Here is a 16,599-nt window from a genome sequence, read left to right on the forward strand (position 1 = left end):
ACGAATATGAATGTCGTCGGGCCCAGCTGCCGATGATCGACAAGCTGAGAGTGTTGCCTCCAGTTCTTGAAGTGTAAAAGGCACATTATACTGTTCTTCTCTGAGAGAAGAAAAGTCCAAGGGTGCTAACTCTCTGGCAGACTTTGAGGAAAGAAATGAGGGGCATAGATGGAGTCCCTGAGAAATACGGACCAGATGATTGCCAATTTCATTGGCAACATCTAGTGGGTTTGCTATATCAACACCGGCAACCCGCAGAACAGGAGCCGGGTCAGGAGAATATTTACCACTCAGTTTTCGTACTTTTTTCCAGACTGCACTCATAGAGGAAACAGAGGTGATGGTGGAGACATAATCTCGCCAGCAAGTGCGTTTAGCGTCACGGATGACACGGCGAGCGATCGCACGCTTCTGTTTAAAATCAAGGAGTCGCTCTGTGGTTCTATTGTACCGGTACCTGCCCCATGCAGCGCGTTTCAAACGTACTGCACGAGCACAAGCAGGAGACCACCAAGGCACGCATTTCTGAGAATGCCTGCCCGAAGTTTGGGGTATAGAATGAGAAGCTGCGGTGAAAACGGAGGACGAGAAGAGGTGTAAAAGCTCATCGATGGAGGACGAAGAAGGAACCTCTTTAAAAACAGTCAGGTGTGAGTAAAGGTTCCAATTTGCCCGATTAAATTGCCAGCGTGGGGTGCGAAGAGGTGGCGAATATGAAGGGGAAGTAAGAATGATTGGGAAATGATCACTGTCATGTAAGTCCGGGAGAACAGACCAAGTAAAGTCTAATGCGGCGGAGGAAGAACAAACTGAGAGATCGATGCAAGAGAGAGTATGAGTCCGAGGATCAAAATGGGTGTGAGTACCTGTATTTAAAACATGGAGGGGGTGGGTGGCAAGAAAAGCCTCTAACTGAATTCCACGGGAATCACAGTGAGACCCTCCCCAGAGGAAATGGTGGGCATTAAAATCACCAAGTAACAGAATCGGTGGCGGTAATGACGAAACAAGGAAGGCAAAATCCGGAATAGATAATGCCCGAGAAGGAGAGAGATATAAAGAACAGAGCGTATACCACCTATGTAAGTGGATACGGGCTGCTGTGTAATGCAGCGAAGTATGAACAAATAGCTGATGGTACGGAATATCAGTGCGGAGAAGAAGGGCACTTTCATTAAAGGTCCCATCAGGAAAAGGATCTGAAGAATACAATAAATTATAGCCTGAGATGTGAGAAATAACAGCAGAGTGTAATTTTGGTTCCTGTAAGCAAACACCAACAGGGGCAAACTGGGAGAGTAACATCTGAAGCTCACCCCGATTACCCCTGAGGCTGCGTATATTCCACTGTAAAAAGGCCATGATTGGCAATGATAAGGATACTTGAAATCCGCAGGTAAGGGTTCCTACGGACTAGAAGGGTTAGAAAAGTCCACATGCGGAGGCAGTGGAAAATGTTCAAGCAGCGAAGGAACGGTGCGCTGTGAAGAAAGGAGTTGCGCAGATGGAGCAGAGGAGAGAGGAAGAGCGGAAGGTGGATCAGTGTCCATTGATGGTTTGGTCTCTGCAATATATTCAGAGATTGCTTCAAGTGTTTCGGAATTCAGAGATGTCGTATGGGAGACAATATTGGGAATGGTAGGGGGAGGATGAGTAAAGATTGGAACTGTATTGGACTGTACCAAGGTAGGGGGGGGCGAAAGGGTGGAGGGAACTGGAGAAGTGTGGCAGGGGACAGAAGAGACAGGAACCTGGGAGGTGGCAGAAGAGGAAGAAACTTGGGAGGGAACAGGGGAGGAAGGTACATTACGAGGAGGAGGGTGAACCTCTGCACTTGTAACTGAGCCAGTGAGAAGGGAAGAACTAGGGACAGAGACAGGGAGGGTAAAATGAGGAGGTGGAAGATGGGTAGGAGGTGTTACCGGACCTTTTTTTGACTTTTGAGAAGTAGAGGGACGATTGGGAAGAGGTGTCGTACGAGGTCTCGTCGATACTGAGGCTTGTAAGAGAGAACTCGAAGAAGCGAGATTAGACTGAGGCGTTGAAGTAGGGACGTCTGAGCCGAGGACAGCAAAAGGATTAGATACAGGAGTGATTATGGGAGAGGTAACCACAGAGGTGGGTGTAGAAGATGGGATACCAGAAGTGGGGGGACGTTTTGAAACACGGGAATAAGAAACACGTGGGAGTCTCCCTTGGAGGCGGAGATGAGAAACTGCCATGGCATAAGGGAGACCTTCTGTCTCTTTGAGGTAACGGATTTCCCGCTCGTTTAAATAGACCTGACAACGGCGAGAGTACGAAGGGTGAGCCTCATGACAGTTAAGGCAAGAGGGAGATCGATTGCAAGACGTATTAGAATGGTCATCGGCACCACAGACTGGGCATTCGGCGATAGATCTGCAATATTTCGCTGGATGGCCAAATCGCCAGCAATTTCTACACTGTTGTGGTGTAGGGATCACCTTTCGAACTTGTAACCGATGTCCTGCTATATAAACGGAGGATGGGAGTTCTCGGCTGTCAAAAGTTAAACGAGCCACATTGCTAGGGTATCGTCTCCGCCCACGGGCAGGAAGAACGTAAGTGTCTACCTTGAGGATTGGGAGATCTTGGAGTTCCAGCTGTTCTAGAATGTCGGTGCCACATGTCTGGAAATTTTGTTGAACTATGGTATGGGGCAGAATAACGGTACCACTACAAGAATTGAGGGAATGATGTTTTTCAAGGGTGACAGGAACAGTATCTATATGGGAAAGACGAGAGAGCTCACGAGCCTGGGTAGCATTCTGTACGGTAATGATGCGCGTACCGCTCTTAAGAGCATGAAAAGAAATATCTTTACCAACATGGCGTAGGAGTGCCTTGCCAATACTATGGTCAGAAAGATAGGCAGTAGAGGAAGTTGGTCGTAAAGTGAAGAATTTAGTCCACTGTTCAGTCTGAAACTGAGCGTGGAAAGGTAGTGAAGGACGTGTCGATCGTTTCTGAGAAGAACGAGAAGGTGAAGGTGGAGAAGTATCATCAGCAGGTAATTGTCGTTGACGTTTAGGCGTGGGACCAGAGTTGGTCCGACGTGGAACGGGTCGGCGATTTGAAAATTGCCGCACCGTAGAGGGAGAGGCCGGAAGCATAGTCAGAGGAGAGCGAAGGTCTGATAAATCGAAGGAGTCAGTCGAGGCCTCAGTACCTGAAGCGGGTGAGGAAACAGCACCGGCAATAGGTACAGAGGCATGAGGAATGTCTGAAGAGTGGTCCAGAGACGAGGCGGGGTCAGAACGGGGTGCGGTATCAAGAAGGGGCCCGGGGGTACCAGGTTCATGGACTAGGGCTGCCATGGTTAGGTTACTTCTTTCTTTTTGTTTTTAAGAAAAAAAAAGAAAGAAGAAAAGAAAATAAAAATAAAAAAAAGAAAAAAAAAGGGGGGACCGGGGAGGGATAGTTCCTAGGAGGGATGAAAGGGCCAGAAATCTCCCTCCGCGCCCAAGAGGACTCGACACCGCTAGTAGTGCAGATGCAGCATGGAACCCGTGCCATACCCTACCCTTCATGCCAGTAAACCAGCAATCTGGGATAGCAACCTCACATCTGCCGAGCTACCTCGGTGGACAAAAGAGAGGGCGGCCGGATATCCGCCACAAAGCATACCTCCTTCAGCCACCACCCCCGGAATCCGAAAGGTGGCTTCCAGAGCTACACCCGTCGCCCAAAAGACACCCAAAGCTACTCCGGGATACCGGAGAGGGATCGGGACATCCCTAGGCAATCCAGATTCCACGGCAAACTACGCCACCGCCAAGAAACCTCAACGGAATGGGATGGACCCCGGTGTCCTTTCTCCTACCCAGGAACTAGCGCGCCTGTGGGAGAAATCCCAAAGGACAAAAAGAGGAAGGGCAAAAGGGAGGAGTGGGGAGGAGGAGGAGGAAAGGAAAAAGGGGAGGATGGGATAGGGGAGGGGAGATTGGGGGGTAATTAGGTTCGGTCTGAGGAAGAAGACCGATAGGTCTAATTCCTCAGACCAAGAGCCTCTTCACCACGCCAAGGAGCCCCCCTTGAAGAGGCCTCGAATAGTAGTGTTAATACGACCAGGCGTGAGTGAATCACGAGGATGTGCCATGATGTTGACCCAAGATGGAGCTAAATGTAACTGGTCCTACCATGTGGTACCCAGGAGTCCCAGATTTTTTGTATACTGTGCACACTGAGTGCAAACACCCATTCTCTCATGTCTAGGCGACTCAGGCCTATTGCACTAATTTTGAAGGAATGAAAAATAAAACATATATACGTTTGGGGCACTACGCTTGTGAACGTATATATACGTTTGGACCGTTTAAGGGTTAATAAAAGATTGCATTATACAGTGGCACTCCGGATTTCGTACTTGACCCGTTACAGGTTGGTCTAAATCTGGAACATACCAAAACCTAAGTAATATTTCCCATAAGAAATAATGTAAATAAAATTAATCTGTTCCAGACACCCAAAAATATAAACAAAAAATTACTTTCCCCGTCCATAAGATTTTCAGGTATCAAAGCCCTATCTGGGGTTACTTCCCTTCTTTGTCTTTTACTGGCACTGGACCCCTGTCGCACTAAAAATCTGTCCTGAGTTCTATTTCTGGCATCTCTTAAGATCTGCATAAAATGGGCCTCACCATGCCTTACAATACTGTGTATGCCACTAAGCTTCCTGAATCTGTTGAACCAGCCTCTGCTGGCCTGAAATTCACTAACAGCAGCACTTGTTCCAGGCATTTTCTTTACGAGATCCACATGCAACTGCCTTGCCTTTTTGCAAATGATCGATTCCACAACACTGAAACCTGGACCAAATTTCACCCCAAAAAGTGGTCTAAATCCAAAACGTATGATATTCGGTGTGTACGAAATCCGGAGTTCCACTGTACTGCATTTGTGCTAATTTTTCTATCTACTCAATATGGACTGATTGTGTGGTAACATGTGATTATTTTCCAATACTAACATTTTATACAATGCAGGAAAAATTAAACAAACCGACTCCCAACAAGAACTTTATTTTGCATTCATTTAAAAAGTCTTGGGAGCTGGCCTATTATAGGTAATGCGGTCCATCTTCAGGTTCTTCTTTTTTTTATGAGATAAATACGGGAAGGTAATTTTTGAGTTGTGGAACTGTGTGGTTAACGGACGGCGGCACTTGCCAACTGGTACTGTTTCCACACGCATAATCTGCAAACAAGAAAACATTTAATCCATACAATTTAAGGGCCCCCAAAATTATTTACAGTTTATAGTACATTTTTTCTTTCTTTCAACATGTCGGTCATCTCCCACCAAGGCAGGATGACCCAAAAAGAAAGAAAATCCCTCAAAAGAAAAATACAGGTTGGCCATCACTAATCCGGCAATCAGTTATCAGATTCCATCAGTAATCTGGTACTAATTTTGGCTAGCATAATTTCAAATTTCATCATTATACTAACTCAGAAATTGTGCAGATGGTTGTAAATCCACAGCAGAAAGAAGTGATAAAAATGAGGAAGAAGTAGCAGAAAGTCCCTCTATTGATAGGTTAATTACAGGTCGCAATGATGCCGGATTAGTGATGGCCAACCCGTACTTTCATCATCATTCAACATTTTCACCTCACTAATACATAATCAGTCTTTGTAGAGGCACTCAGATATGACAGTTTAGAAGCCCCTCCAAATTGACAATAACCCAAACCCCTCCTTTAAAGTGCAGGCATTGTATTTCCCATTTCCAGGATTCAAGTCTGGGTAAACAGTTTCCCTGAATCCCTTCACAAAATATTACTACTCACACTCCAACAGCTTGTCAGGTCCCAAAAATCATTCATCTCCATTCATTCCTATCTAGCATGCTCACACATGCTTCCTGGAAGTCCAAGCCCCCTTGCCCACAAAATATCCTTTACTCCCTCCTTCCCTCCAACCTTTTCGAGGACGACCCGTACCTCGCCTTCCTTCCCCTACAGATTTATACGCTCTCCAAGTCATTCTATTTTGATCCATTCTCTCTAAATGACTAAACCACCACAAGAACCTCTCTTCAGCCCTCTCACAAATACTTTTAGTAACTCCACACCTCCTAATTTCCACACTCCAAATTCTCTGCATAATGTTAACACCACACACTGCCCTTAGACAGGACATCTCCACTGCCTTCAGCCGCCTCCTCGCTGCAGCATTTGCAACCCAAGCTTCACAAACGTGTAACTGTTGGTATCACCATACTTTCGTACATTACCTTCTTTGCCTCCATGGAAAACTTTTTTTTTGTTTCCACAGATACTTCAATGCACCACTCACCTTATTTGCTTCATAAATTCTATGGTTAACCTCATCCTTCATAAACCCATCCACTGACGAGTCAACTCCCAAATATCTGAAAACATCCACTTCTTCCACACTCCCTCTCTCCAGTGTGATATCTAATTTTTCTTATCTAAATCGTATGATACCCTCATCACCTTATCACTCTCATCGATGTTCACTGTCAACTTTCTACCTGTACACACCCTCCCAAACTCTTCCACTAACCTTTGCAACTTCTCTTTACAATCTCCCATAAGCACAGAATCACACCAAAAAGTAACTGTGTCAACTCCCATTTCATATTTGATTCCCCATAATTTAATCCCACCCCTCTCCCGAACACCCTAGCATTTACTTCTTTTACAACCCCATCTATAAATACATTAAACAACCATGGTGACATTACACATCTTTGCCTAAGACCTACTTTTACTGGGAAGTAATCTCCCTCTCTCCTACACACCCTAACCTGAGCCTCACTGTCCTCATAAAAACTCTGTATAGCATTTAATAACTTATTACCTATTCTATACTCTTGCAACATCTGCCACACTGTTCCCCTATCCACTATCATATGCCTTTTCTAAATCCATAAATGCAATGAAAACTTCCCTACTTTTATTTAATACTCTTCACATGTATACTTCAATGTAAACACTTGATGTACACATCCCCTACCCACTCTAAAGCCTCCTTGCTCATCTGTAATCCTGCTGTCTTACTTCTTTCTTCTTTCAATAATAACCTTACTGTACACTTTACCTGGTATACTCAGTAAACTTATTCCTCTACAATTTTTACAATTTCTTTTGTCCACATTACTTTTACATAAAGGAATTATACATGCTCTCTGCCAATCCCTAGGTACCTTTCCCTCTTTCATAAACAAAAATACCAACCACTCCAACACTATATCCCCCCTTCTTTTAACATTTCTGTCTTGATCCTGTCAATTCCAGCTGCTTTACCCCCTTTCATTCTATGTAATGCCTCATGCACCTCCCCACACTAACATCCTGCTCTTCTTCACTCCTAGATGATGTTATACCCCCCTGGCCAGTACATGAAATTACTGCCTTTCTTTTTTCCATCGACATTTAAAAGTTCCTCAAAACATTCCTGCCATCTACCCAATACATCCAGCACCCCATCTGCTAACTACCTTACTCTGTTTTTAACAGACAAATCCATACACTCCCTAGGCTTTCTTGTTTATCTCACTCCAAAATTTCTTCTTATACTTAACACTATTTCTTGACAAGTCTCTCACCCACTATCATTTGCTCTCTTTTTGAATTCTCTTCACCTTTATTTTATTCTCCATATATTCTGCCCTACAAATATATCACTTCTGCTTTGTAAAAGCCTCTCATAAACTACCTTTTTCTTTATTACTGCACCCTTTACCTCATCATTCCACCAATCACTCCTCTCTCTCTTCCTGCACCCACCCTCCTATAGCCATAAACTTCTGCCCCACATTACAATACTGCATTTTTAACCCTTTGACTGTCGCGGCCGTATATATACGTTTACGAGGTACCGTGTTTGACATATATATACTCAAATTCTAGCGGCTTCAAATCAAGCAGGAGAAAGCTGGTAGGCCCACATGTGAGAGAATGGGTCGGTGTGGTCAGTGTGCACCAAATAAAAAAATCCTGGAGCACGCAGTGCATAATGAGAAAAAAAAAAAAACTTCGACCGTTTTTTTTAAATTAAAATGCCGACTTTGTGGTCTATTTTTGTATAGTATTTGTGGTTGTATTCTCGTTTTCTTGGTCTCAATTGATAGAATGGAAACTATATCATAGAAATAGAGGTGATTTTGATTAATTTTACTATAAAAAGAACCTGGAAATGGAGCACAAAGTACGGGAAATGTTTGATTTTTGCAGATGTTCAAAAGTAAACAAATGAGGTCATTATCCAATAAATGTCCAAATAGCCATTCTAATATGCAGTCATGAATGGGTTGATGTAATTTTTACAATTATTACAGTATTGCAGTAGTCTGCATAACAGTAAATCTTCTATTTTTTGTTTGAATAAAATTTCAAAATAAAAAGCAAGAGTAATATCAGAGGGGCCTGGAGACATGACTGATGAACAAAGAAAATGTTATTTTAGAGCCAGGAATGTCTGCATTGTTCATTCTGGTCCTTATTTTGAAATTGTCATATTTTTTAATTTTCGTGAAATTGGCCAAATTGCAAATTTCTGACCATGTTATTGGGTAGTTGAAATCGGTAAATGGGCAGTTTCTTGTACTCAATTGATGGAAAAAATGGAATTCTGAAGAAATAGCTATGAGTTTGGTTGGCTGGAATAATGGAATTAGCCGAAAATAGGGCTCAAAGTGGGCGAAATCGCCGATTTGTAAATATCGCCGAGGTCGCTAACTTCGCGAGAGCGTAATTCCGTCAGTTTTCCATCAAATTTTGTTTTTTTTGGTGTTTACCTGGAGAGAGTTCCGGGGGTCAACGCCCCCGCGGCCCGGTCTGAGACCAGGCCTCCTGGTGGATCAGAGCCTGATCAACCAGGCTGTTGCTGCTGGCTGCACGCAAACCAACATACGAGCCACAGCCCGGCTGATCCGGAACTGACTTTAGGTGCTTGTCCAGTGCCAGCTTGAAGACTGCCAGGGGTCTGTTGGTAATCCCCCTTATGTGTGCTGGGAGGCAGTTGAACAGTCTCGGGCCCCTGACACTTATTGTATGGTCTCTTAACGTGCTAGTGACACCCCTGCTTTTCATTGGGGGGATGGTGCATCGTCTGCCAAGTCTTTTGCTTTCGTAGTGGGTGATTTTCGTGTGCAAGTTCGGTACTAGTCCCTCTAGGATTTTCCAGGTGTATATAATCATGTATCTCTCCCTCCTGCGTTCCAGGGAATACAGGTTTAGGAACCTCAAGCGCTCCCAATAATTGAGGTGTTTTATCTCCGTTATGCGCGCCGTGAAAGTTCTCTGTACATTTTCTAGGTCGGCAATTTCACCTGCCTTGAAAGGTGCTGTTAGTGTGCAGCAATATTCCAGCCTAGATAGAACAAGTGACCTGAAGAGTGTCATCATGGGCTTGGCCTCCCTAGTTTTGAAGGTTCTCATTATCCATCCTGTCATTTTTCTAGCAGATGCGATTGATACAATGTTATGGTCCTTGAAGGTGAGATCCTCCGACATGATCACTCCCAGGTCTTTGACGTTGGTGTTTCGCTCTATTTTGTGGCCAGAATTTGTTTTGTACTCTGATGAAGATTTAATTTCCTCATGTTTACCATATCTGAGTAATTGAAATTTCTCATCGTTGAACTTCATATTGTTTTCTGCAGCCCACTGAAAGATTTGGTTGATGTCTGCCTGGAGCTTTGCAGTGTCTGCAATGGAAGACACTGTCATGCAGATTCGGGTGTCATCTGCAAAGGAAGACACGGTGCTGTGGCTGACATCCTTGTCTATGTCGGATATAAGGATGAGGAACAAGATGGGAGCGAGTACTGTGCCTTGTGGAACAGAGCTTTTCACCGTAGCTGCCTCGGACTTTACTCTGTTGACGACTACTCTCTGTGTTCTGTTAGTGAGGAAATTATAGATCCATCGACCGACTTTTCCTGTTATTCCTTTAGCACGCATTTTGTGCGCTATTACGCCATGGTCACACTTGTCGAAGGCTTTTGCAAAGTCTGTATATATTACATCTGCATTCTTTTTGTCTTCTAGTGCATTTAGGACCTTGTCGTAGTGGTCCAATAGTTGAGACAGACAGGAGCGACCTGTTCTAAACCCATGTTGCCCTGGGTTGTGTAACTGATGGGTTTCTAGATGCGTGGTGATCTTGCTTCTTAGGACCCTTTCAAAGATTTTTATGATATGGGATGTTAGTGCTATTGGTCTGTAGTTCTTTGCTGTTGCTTTACTGCCCCCTTTGTGGAGTGGGGCTATGTCTGTTGTTTTTAGTAACTGTGGGACGACCCCCGTGTCCATGCTCCCTCTCCATAGGATGGAAAAGGCTCGTGATAGGGGCTTCTTGCAGTTCTTGATGAACACAGAGTTCCATGAGTCTGGCCCTGGGGCAGAGTGCATGGGCATGTCATTTATCGCCTGTTCGAAGTCATTTGGCGTCAGGATAACATCGGATAGGCTTGTGTTAATCAAATTTTGTGGCTCTCTCATAAAAAATTCATTTTGATCTTCGACTCTCAGTCTGGTTAGCGGCTTGCTAAAAACTGAGTCATATTGGGACTTGAGTAGCTCACTCATTTCCTTGTTGTCATCTGTGTAGGACCCATCTTGTTTAAGTAGGGGCCCAATACTGGACGTTGTTCTCGATTTTGATTTGGCATAGGAGAAGAAATACTTTGGGTTTCTTTCGATTTCATTTATGGCTTTTAGTTCTTCCCGCGATTCCTGACTCCTAAAGGATTCTTTTAGCTTAAGTTCGATGCTTGCTATTTCTCTGACCAGTGTCTCCCTACGCATTTCAGATATATTGACCTCTTTTAGCCGCTCTGTTATTCTTTTCCGTCGCCTGTAAAGGGAGCGCCTGTCTCTTTCTGTTTTACATCTACTCCTCCTTTTTCTTAGAGGAATAAGCCTTGTGCATACATCGAGTGCTACCGAGTTAATCTGTTCTAGGCATAAGTTGGGGTCTGTGTTGCTTAGTATATCTTCCCAGCTTATATCGGTTAGGACTTGGTTTACTTGGTCCCACTTTATGTTTTTGTTATTGAAGTTGAATTTGGTGAATGCTCCCTCGTGACTAATCTCATTATGTCGGTCTGGGGCTCCGCGCATACATGACTGAACCTCAATTATGTTGTGATCTGAGTATATTGTTTTTGATATGGTGATATTTCTTATCAGATCATCATTGTTAGTGAAGATGAGGTCTAGTGTATTCTCCAGTCTAGTAGGCTCTATTATTTGCTGGTTTAAATTGAATTTTGTGCAGAGATTTAAAAGCTCGCGTGAGTGTGAGTTTTCATCAGAGCTGCCTCCTGGTGTTATTACTGCAACAATATTATTTGCTATATTCCTCCATTTTAGGTGCCTTAAGTTGAAATCCCCCAGGAGCAAGATGTTGGGTGCAGGAGCTGGAAGGTTTTCCAGACAGTGGTCAATTTTTAACAGCTGTTCCTGGAATTGCTGGGATGTTGCATCCGGAGGCTTGTAGACTATCACAATGACTAGGTTTTGGTTCTCGACCTTTACTGCTAAAACTTCCACTACATCATTTGAGGCATTTAGCAGTTCTGTGCAAACAAGTGACTCTGCAATGTACAGGCCAACCCCCCCCTTTTGCCTGTTCACTCTGTCACATCTGTATAGGTTGTAACCTGGGATCCATATTTCGTTGTCTAAGTGATCCTTTATGTGGGTCTCAGTGAAAGCCGCGAACATTGCCTTTGCCTCTGCAAGCAGTCCACGGATGAAAGGTATTTTGTTGTTTGTTGCTGGCTTTAGACCCTGTATATTTGCAAAGAAGAATGTTATCGGACTGGTGGTATTGTTGGTACTGGGGGGGGATTTTTTTTCCGGCATTACAATCAGGAAAAGATTCTCTTATCATTTCATAAGAAAAAAAAAAAAATATTTTTTTTTTTTTTGGAAATTTTGCGACACCAGGAGACGCCTCAGGATTGGGGGTTGCGACAGTCAAAGGGTTAAAACTATCCCATCCCTCTTCAATCCCCCCCCACCCTACTACCCATACCTGCACTAGCCCACCTTTCAGCCTAAAGTTGCTTATATCTCACCCTAACTTCCTCCTTCCTTAGTTTATAAACTTTCACCTAACTCTTACTTACTGTTGTCTTTTCCTTTCCTTTTGTCCCATCTACCTCTTACTCTAACTGTAGCTACAACTAGATAATGATCCGATATATCCGTTGCTCCTCTATAAACATGTACATCCTGAAGTCTACCCATCAATTTATATACATTAAAAACATTACTGGGCTAAGTACAGATACCAGTGGCACCACACCTATGATATTTCCCCATGAAGACATTTTCCTTCTAGTCTCTCACCCAATTTAATAATTTACCATTTATTACTCCTATGGTTTGAAGTTTTCACACTAGTGTTTCATGGGGATCTCTATTTTTTTCTTAAAATTGAGAAAAACTCTCAAATACATACAATACTTCTAAGATAAATGACTTTTACAAAGTAGAACTGATACAAGGAGGGTGCCATATATGGAGAGTAGAGAAGGTTAAAAGTGTGGTGAGGCAATGTAGGAGAGCAAATGAGAGTGGGTGATGTTTTGTCAACAAATTTTACTGTAAATAAGAGTTTTGGAGTGAGAAGTTGAGAAAGCCAAGGAAACAAACGGATTTAGCAGTTACAAACAAAAAAGGGGAGTTATTAGATAGAGGTAGAGGTATTGGGAAGCTGGAAGAAATATTTTCAGCTGTTAAATACTAATGAAGCGAGAGAGTCAGTGATTTCATGCATTGGGGAGGGAGACACTATAACATCCTTTGGGGTTGAGAAGAGCCAGATGTGTGTGGCAAAGGTGAAAAAGGCAGCGGAAAGAATGAAAGGGGGTAAAGCAGATGGAATCAAGGCAAAAATGTTAAAAGTAGGTGGAAATATAGCTTTGGAGTGGTTGGTACATTTATTCAATACATGTATCAAAGGGAAAAAGGAACCTAGAGATTGGCAGAGCATGAATGGTTCTTTTGTATAAAGGAAAAGGAGACCAGAGAGAGCGAGAATTATAATAAGCCTGTTGAGCATATCACGGAGCATAGGACTGCAGGTGAACTGGGTTTTAGGCAGGGTAAGGGATGTGTAAACCGAATGTTGACATGGAAGCATACACATGAACATTATTGCCTTAGCTTCATTTACAGATTCAGAATGGTATATGATAGGGTTGATAGGGAACCAATGCAGCAGATGTTGCAAGAGTATGGAATAGGTGGTAGGTGAAGCAGTTAGAGTTTGTAGGACTCAGACAACGATGTGTGATGTTACCATGGTTGCTTAGCATATTTATGGATGGATAGCAACTGAATGCTAGTGTTGGGGGAGAAGTGTGGGATTAAAAGATAAAGAATCTAATACAAAGTGGGAGTTGCCACAGCTGTTTTTTTGCCAATGATATTGTGTTTCTGGAAATATTTTTTTTTATTATAAAATTTAATATTTTTTATAATATATATGCTCATTCAAAAAATTCAAACATCAAGATATGTTTTGCTCTATATTCTTTAGAAATTGTAAAGGTTGGTGTGCAAATTTGGGGTGTGTAAAAGGAAATTAAAAATGAATGCAGCAAAATGCAAGGTGATGAGGGTCACAAAAAATTTAGGTAATGAAAGACTGGAAATCAGACTGGAAGGAGGGGAGTATGTTGGGAATGAATGTGTTCAGATATCTGGGAGTGAACGGGTCTATGAAAGACCAGGAGAAAAAAAAGGCAAGTGGTGATATGAGGCATCTGTGGAGATGAATGTTATCCATGGAGGCAATAAAAGGGAAAAGTACGAGAGTAGTGGTACCAACACTTATTAATGGGTGTGAAAACTGCAACAACGAGGCTACAGGCAGTGGAGATGTCGGGTCTGAGGTAAATGGGCAGTGTGAATATTATGCAGAAAATACATAGTTTGGAAATTTGGAAGTGCGGGGTTACTATAAGTATTATCCAGAACGCTGAGGGTGGTTGAGGTGGTTTAGACATTTAGAGAAGATGAAACAATATAGGATGGCTTGGAGGGTCAACAAATCTTAAGTGGAGGGAAGGGGGGTAAAGGTTTTTTATGTCAGGGGCTTGAAAATTCAGGTGTGAATGGGTTAGATAGGAATGGAGGACAGTGGTTTTTATGACCGGGGCTGTTGGAGGGTTACCAAAGCAACATTAAACAACTATTGAAACCAGTTAGCCGGATGCTATCCTGTACTCGTAAGGGTGGAAATATTGCAGTTTGGAGGGGAATCTGAACTGTAGTATCAGCACACCTCTGGCAGGACAGTGATGGAGTGTGGTGGTGATTAGAGCTCACATTGAGCCAGTAAAGTACCTAAACCACTGGGAACGCCTTAAAGTCTTGAACGTGTACTCACTAAAGTGGAGGAGAGAGAGATACACAATAATATATACCTGGAAATTACTCGAGGGCCTGGTCCTAAATCTGCACACTGCCATAACAACATACTGGAGTGAGAAATATTAGAGCAAGTGTAAAATAAACCCAGTGAGGAGCAGGGGGGCATTGGGAACACTGCATCAACATCTGGGGTCCAGACTATTCAACATCTTACCAGAAGATATCAGAAGCACAGTGAGAACAAGTGTAGAAGCCTTCAAGAGGAAACTGGACAAGTGTCTTCACCAGGTGCCAGATCAACCAGGCTGTGACAGATATGTGGGGCAGCGGGCCTCCAGCAGCAACAGCCTGGTTGACCAGGCAAGCATAAGATGAGCCTGGCCCATGGTCAGGCTCAGAGAATAGAGAAACTCTTCAAAGGTATATCAAAGGTATGACAGAGATAATGAAAAAACTTATCACTGTCATTTACTGAACAATGAAGATGTTCCTTTTCTAGGCCAATTGTTAAATTGGCCCAGAAAGAAAATATTCCTGTCTGTGGGAAGACTTTTGGGAGAGAAAAAAAAAAGTTTGACAGAGTTAATTTTTCCGAATAGAATAAAACCAAAATGATTGGAATCTGATAAAATCATATAATTTTGTAGTGTTGAAATTGGTGAAAAAATTATCACTCATTGGCAAGTGGCATAAAAGCGCCACTGACATTTACGTATTACAATTTATAGACGACACGATTCTTTTACAATTGCTTTTAATGTTTAACACTATGTACACTAGTTTCTTATAATATTAGAAGTTAGGTTAGGTTAGGTTAGGTAAGGTTCATCAGGAAACAGGATAAATGTTTCCTGATGATGACCCACCTTTGGAGCTCTTGGTCATCTAACTGAGGCCTTCTGCTGGCTTACCGATCCACCCCTTTAAAAATTATGGTCATGGAGAACCATTTTTGTAGTACTATATTAGAAGTGTTTAAAGATGTTTTAGTACTTCAAAAATGGGGAAAAGCTTAGCCCAACACTGCTCCACTTTCATATTGTGTAATTTTTTTTTTATAATTTTCACTATGTGAAAGGAATGCTTATAACATTACAGTTGTTTCAGTGTATTACTTCTCAAAACATGGAAATAAGTCACAATGATTGACTTTACTGGGTTATATATATGGTATTCATACTGTATAGCTTTTTTGAAACTATTTTGGCCTTCTAAAGTTATATACAATGAATACTTATAATATTACAATTGTTTCTGAATGTAATACTCCTCAAAACATGTAAATTATTCACACTGACTTTATTGGGTTATCCTGGGTTAAATATACTTAAGTGTGCTTTGCGGTTGAACTCCAGTTAGTATCATGAAATCACAATATGTTTATAATGAACAAGTCATTTTTGTGCAACTTCCACACCCTGTTTGCTGGTGGAGGAACAGCAGCTCTTGAAATACACAATAATTATTACGGTACATATTTTACTTGGCAGCAACCATGCTCCTTAACACAATATCTGATAAAACTAATCTGCGAGCTGAGCATGCCCTATTCTAGTAAGCAAACATTAACTATTATTACCTGAATGGAATGAGCACGGGCACGATGACGAGCACCCATGTCTCTGTAGCACTGAGTGACTGCTCCAGAAACTGTCAGGTCACGGTACTCCCTGTACATATTGTGGGTACCAGAGCGTGAGTCATAACGAAGCCATATGCCTATATTCTTGACCACTTGAGGCTTGCGTTCGATGACCTACAAAGGAAAGCAAGGAATGTAAGCAGTCATTATACACTACCTTACTGGTTTCAAGAGATGGCCCAGTTTGTAACCAAATTGGAATTAAAAAAAAAAAAAAAAAAAATAAAAAAAAAAAAAAGTGAAGACTGAATGACAATCTTATATTAGTACAGATGCATCATGTATCACCACACTAAGCACCTAAACTTTATTTTCTTCCTTACATGCAACCATATATTTTTTTGTTCAAACACTGGCCATCTCCCACTGGCATGCACATCCTGGAATCTATCCATTAACCCTATGTCCACTGTCCAACAAACTACTGTCAGTACTCCCTATATCTTGTATACTTGTTTATCCTCTTTCTTAAAATATTTATTACCTATTATAAACCTCTTTCTACACAAAGTTATAAGGCCTTCCCCGTCATTATTATTTACCCCAGACACTGTTCTTAAATCAAAAATTTC

General features: G+C 42.4%; 1 protein-coding gene across 1 annotated transcript in view; it reads right to left on the reverse strand.

The window, feature by feature from the left end:
• Positions 1-5,028: 5,028 nt before the first annotated feature.
• RpL18A (ribosomal protein L18A) overlaps positions 5,029-16,599 on the reverse strand; it is a 22,889-nt gene continuing 11,318 nt past the window's right edge. Inside the window, exons 3-4 of the mRNA XM_070083812.1 lie at positions 15,965-16,141; positions 5,029-5,219 (exon numbers count right to left, since the gene is read on the reverse strand). Of these exons, the coding sequence (XP_069939913.1) occupies positions 5,058-5,219; positions 15,965-16,141 (339 nt within the window). The 3' untranslated portion in view covers positions 5,029-5,057. The remainder of the gene's footprint in view (positions 5,220-15,964; positions 16,142-16,599) is intronic.

The sequence above is a fragment of the Cherax quadricarinatus genome, chromosome 1, assembly GCF_038502225.1.
Source record: "Cherax quadricarinatus isolate ZL_2023a chromosome 1, ASM3850222v1, whole genome shotgun sequence".
Classification (NCBI taxonomy): domain Eukaryota; kingdom Metazoa; phylum Arthropoda; class Malacostraca; order Decapoda; family Parastacidae; genus Cherax; species Cherax quadricarinatus.